The 4,848-nt window shown below is 35.6% G+C and overlaps 1 protein-coding gene across 1 annotated transcript; it reads left to right on the top strand.

Moving 5' to 3' along the window:
• Positions 1 to 367: 367 nt before the first annotated feature.
• On the top strand, positions 368 to 4,635 carry LOC111317667 (putative L-type lectin-domain containing receptor kinase V.2). Its single transcript, XM_089753261.1, has 8 exons — positions 368 to 2,196; positions 2,326 to 2,367; positions 2,483 to 2,593; positions 2,685 to 2,798; positions 3,393 to 3,611; positions 3,681 to 3,796; positions 3,886 to 4,146; positions 4,228 to 4,635. The coding sequence occupies exons 1-8, from the start codon at positions 1,461 to 1,463 to the stop codon at positions 4,453 to 4,455; spliced, it is 1,827 nt and encodes a 608-aa protein (XP_089609387.1). The 5' UTR covers positions 368 to 1,460; the 3' UTR covers positions 4,456 to 4,635.
• The last annotated feature ends 213 nt before the right edge of the window (positions 4,636 to 4,848 follow it).

The following is a 4,848-nucleotide window of genomic DNA, read 5'->3' as shown; positions in this document are numbered from 1 at the left end:
TAATTAATATTTTGTAAAAAAAAAGGATGTAATTAAATTTGTTTATTTGTTATGTTTAATAAATCTGATAATAAAATCTCTTCAAATAAATAAAGAGTTTATATTAAATACTTTGAATTAAGGCGTAAATAAAATAAGATTAATTTAGTATTTGAATGTTGTGAGAGTATTAAAAAATTTTTTTATACATAATCAATTTTTAAATTTAGTTTTATTAATATAGATAAAAATTTATTATTTTTAGAGATCTTTAATCAAATTTAAGATAATTTAAATTCATATAAACGATAGACTATATTTAAATAAAAAAATATTAATGATTATTTTATATTTTTGAATTTAATAGATAGATTATTGGATCTGACATTATTACAGTTACGACTTGCACTTTTTGCAATTTATCAATCTGCAAAAACTGCCAGTTTTTATAGGTGGCAACAGTCAAAGAATGAAAGTGTTGAAGTGCATGTTCCAATTTTTGAAGTAGACTTTCATTTGGATTTCAACAGCCGGATAGCAAATTGCCAATCTCGCTCCATATTGGCAATTTGGCATCGCTGAACAACATCCACCACTTACAGGCCTCGGAGTCAAACATTGTTGTGGCTGAAAGTTCCAAGCCTATGCCCCCGCCGAGCCCAAACACTCCTTTGCGTTGTTGAACAAGATTAGATTTGTTACATTGACTTGTGTTTCTCTGGTAACGTCACTTCTCTTACATTAATTTATTATTCCTTCTAGTCTGTACCTTCTTGGAAGTTCTTTAGGGTACCTAGTTAAACCAATAATTAATCTCAAGCAGCGATATCGACGTCTGGTACTATCATTCTTTTCTGTTTGTCAGCATGTTTCCTACCTTTGGGGGACTAAATCAACCATTAAATGTCAACGAAAGTGTTGTTCCCTCATAATGCAAGTCGGCAATCACCATTTTTTTAATCATAATAAGCTGTTAAATTAAACTTTATTTGGACAATGTGCTAACCCTTTTCAAAATCAGCCTATAAAATGATATGAGAAATGGCATTAAACAATTCCGGTTGTACCAGAACCTCTCCCGTTGCTAAAAGACAAGCTTTTATGCACCTTATAGCCATTTGCCTTGTGTACATCCGGTGTTCAAGTAATTCCAATACTGTCTCTATCTCCTTCTCTTATAAATATTCAACTACACAACATTATATCACAGCTCTTTCCCACAAGTTCTATAAAAAATTAATGACAGGTCTGATTCATAACTATAACTGCAATATTGTCTCTTGGTTTCTCTGGAATCTGGATGCACAATGACCCCACATTCCAAGTTCACCTGAAGAGAACATTTCTTCAAAGCGAAAGTTGTGGTCTTCCTTCTGTTAAGAAGCATGCCGATGTAGATCAATCGTCCATGCACCTTGGTTCTAATTTAATGGCCTAACTGTGGCATCTCACCTTTAGTCCTTCATTATCCTCAGGTTCATATGGGTAAGGCTGCTGTAGATTTACCTACATTTAGAAGGATAAATCATGAAGCATTTCTCTCCATGATATATGCCTTTGTTTTGTTTGCCACCCTAGATTTTGTATTTTCTGAGACTTCCGTTACAAATTGCATTCTTGACATTAAAAACTCTTCCTCCGCAAAAGAATCAAATTGTGAATTCGGCAACTGGGGAGGTTTCATCAACGATAGTTGTTGTGGAGGAGCCTTTGAAGAATACCTTTTTGCACTTGGGCGGCAGGCAAACTTTACAAAAGCCATTTTCTTAAATTCCACGGAACAAAAAAACTGCTTAACCTCAATGGAAAGATTTGACAAAGATATATTTGGCTGTGGTATTCAGAAGCTAACAAGTGGAGCTGGCGGCTGTTCCGACTATATTGTCATGGATGTTATTGATAAGCTAGGAGACAGATTCAGAAATTTACAAGAAGACTGTAAGGAGTTAGGCTCAGGAGGCAGACCCGATCATTCTTGCAGTACATGCTTGGGAAGATGGGACGAGATTGGTGAATCATCAGGATCAGACTATAAACAAGAGTCTGCTGCTGCTGATGATGCTGATGTATGTAGATTTGCAGTACTGGTGTCCATTATAAGCCATAGAATTGATGATGAAAACTGGGTCTATGCAGCATTTCAATGCCTCAGAGAGTGGGCTTTTTCCTTAGGTAGGGTACAAGTTAAGTGCAGATGCTTCTCAATTCCATTTCTCTGTTTTTTTTTTTGGTTTGTTTCTTCAATGTAATTTGCTATTAGATCAACACATTATAAGTGTGCATATGACTACATCTGATGATTCAATTCTTCTTGTGACTTGATAATTTCTTCTTTCTTCCTTGCAGATGAACATGGAGGCACAGCTAGCCATGGTATCAACAGGACAGGTAATCTCATCGACAACAATCATCACTCTGTCTCCGAGTTCCAAGTCTTGATGTCATAACAAATGTTCAATATTATTATTCCTTGACACGTGTATACTTTTATTGATCCTAATAGGTTTGTGGATTCTACTTGGTGGGTTAGTGGGAGCTATGATAATATTAGTAGTTGCTGCATGGATCTTCTTCAGAAAAAGGAAAGAAGAAAGCCTCCCTGCTGGGAAAGATGGTAGTTTTTTTCTGCAAAATTAGTTCAACCAGACTAAAAACAGGTTACTAATAGCAATTGCTGCTGTTCTTCTTTTTCTTCTTCTTGACAGAATCAGATGATTCATTCTCTGAGCATTCTGGTTCTGAGAAGATTTCAGTGAAAGAACTTTATTCAGCAACAAATTATTTCAATGCATCAAACTTCATTGGCCAAGGGATAGCTGGTTAGAGCCTACCTACAATTCAGTATCTATGAAATTTTAATTCTGGACTGATGGCTTAATAAAAAAGCATTAAATGAAACTATGTTGGAAATCTTTAGGTCCTTACCAGCTAACAATACAAGTAGATAATGAATGGGCTGCAGCTGATGCAGCATCCAATTAAAAGCTGAACAATGTTTTCAAAGGACAAGCACTGATGCATGGCACTATGCACAATTATTGTTTGCACACCACAGGCTTGCATATGCATGTTGCAATAAATATTTAATTCCAATACTGCAAGCATAAAGGCAACTGCTGCAGAATATCTTCTGGTTGGCGTCTTGAAATTCAAGTCTTTAACTTGCGCTGTAGGAAATCCTGACAGAGGTACTATCTGATTAATAGTCACTGTATGTAAAAACAGAGTAGATGGTGATTGACATTGTGAAACCATTGTGTCTTGGACCTAGAGAATACTAGTTTATAATGTATGAGGTCCTAGGACAAATTCATAGAATCCTAATGTTTGACAAAGAAAATAAGCACAACACAACTTGAATTTAGCACTTTTTTTTTCTCCCTCAGATCCTGATTTCATTCTGTTATGACCAGGAAAAGTGTACAAGGGTATTCTCTCAAATGGTCTGCATGTTGCGGTTAAGCACATAATCAATGATGGACAGATAGAAACTTTTGTCAGGGAAGTCAGAAGCCTATCTCATATCAGGCATCCAAACCTTGTAGCTCTGCATGGCTATTGTAAGAATGAAGATGAATGCTTCCTAGTCTACGAACTGTGCCATCATGGGAACCTCTCCGAGTGGCTATATGGTATGTGGAATTAATATCATATACTGTTTTTGTTGCAAGAAAAACCACTCACACAAAGATTTTGAGCAGGAAAGGATAAAATTCTTTCATGGATTCAAAGACTCAAGATTGCAATTGACAGTGCAATAGGCCTCTGGTTTCTCCACACTTATCCTGAAGGTTGCATTGTTCATCGTGATATCAAGGTACATTCAAGACCAAGGAATCCACTATTTCCTTATCTCTTTCAATCATCAGTCATATCTAATTTCGGTATATGATGGTCTTTTGACAGCCAACAAATATCCTTATCAATGATAAATTTCAAGCAAAACTCGCAGATTTCGGATTGTCTAAAGTTATGGACATAGGTCAATCCCAGGTGAGCTCAGAAGTGAGGGGAACATTTGGTTATGTTGACCCTGAGTACCGTAGAAACCACCGTGTGAATGCCTCTGGTGATGTTTACAGTTTTGGTATAGTACTTCTACAACTTTTATCAGGGCAGAGGGTGCTTAATCTGAATCTGCACAGACCATTGCCTCTAAGTAAAATGGTAACCAACAATTTCCAATAAGTTTATAATGGATATCCATCTTTACTAAAATCCCTAATGCACTTTCCTACTAATTCTCAGGCAAAAAACCTCACTAGAGGGGGTGACATAACCAAATTTGCAGACCCGAAACTTAATGGGGAATACTCATTAGAAGCTTTTGACCTTGTACTCAAGCTAGCTTTGTCATGCACAGGGATAAAGCAGGAAAGGCCATCCATGGAGCAAGTGGTATCAAGACTACAAAACGCAATTCATGTCTCAACACAAGCAAAGCCAGTTGCATCCCGTGAAACAATCATATACTAAAGTTCTAAAGGGGAAGTATAGGAGACATAAATCTTAATGCATGCTCATAGAAAAACTGTACCACAATCTTTTTAGTGACATGGAAAAAGAATTGTATAATACAGCTGAGAAATGAGTTTTACGTCACTGTAATATTAGTCTTACAAACTTATTATCAAAAATCTTAAAATAAAATTACAATAAAACAATACATTTTTTTTTTAACTCAAGCTTCATAGAAAAGGAAGAAGCTTGTATAAAATTATTGACGACAGAAGTGTTCCCAACATGTCATCATAGTTTAATATACAAAAGAATCAATCAAAATCTGAAAAAAAAAGGCGTGGCTCCATTTTTCTTTCCAAAACAAAATCTAAATCTTCCTATGAAAATTTTTAATCTGGAAACTTGCAT

Source organism: Durio zibethinus, chromosome 2 (genome assembly GCF_047325235.1).
Source record: "Durio zibethinus cultivar Kanyao isolate XHJ-2024 chromosome 2, ASM4732523v1, whole genome shotgun sequence".
NCBI classification, from domain to species: domain Eukaryota; kingdom Viridiplantae; phylum Streptophyta; class Magnoliopsida; order Malvales; family Malvaceae; genus Durio; species Durio zibethinus.
The sequence above is the reverse complement of the archived record's forward strand: the minus strand, read 5'-3'. Positions and strand labels throughout refer to the sequence as shown.

What these genes read in the sequence shown, in the direction of transcription:
- LOC111317667 (XM_089753261.1), top strand. Translation starts at nt 1,461, where the DNA reads ATGGGTAAGGCTGCTGTAGATTTACCTACATTTAGAAGGATAAATCAT. An exon ending in CTTCTCAATTCCATTTCTCT is followed by an intron (nt 2,197 to 2,325) that starts GTTTTTTTTTTT and finishes TCTTCCTTGCAG; the next exon opens with ATGAACATGGAGGCACAGCT. An exon ending in CATTGGCCAAGGGATAGCTG is followed by an intron (nt 2,799 to 3,392) that starts GTTAGAGCCTAC and finishes TGTTATGACCAG; the next exon opens with GAAAAGTGTACAAGGGTATT.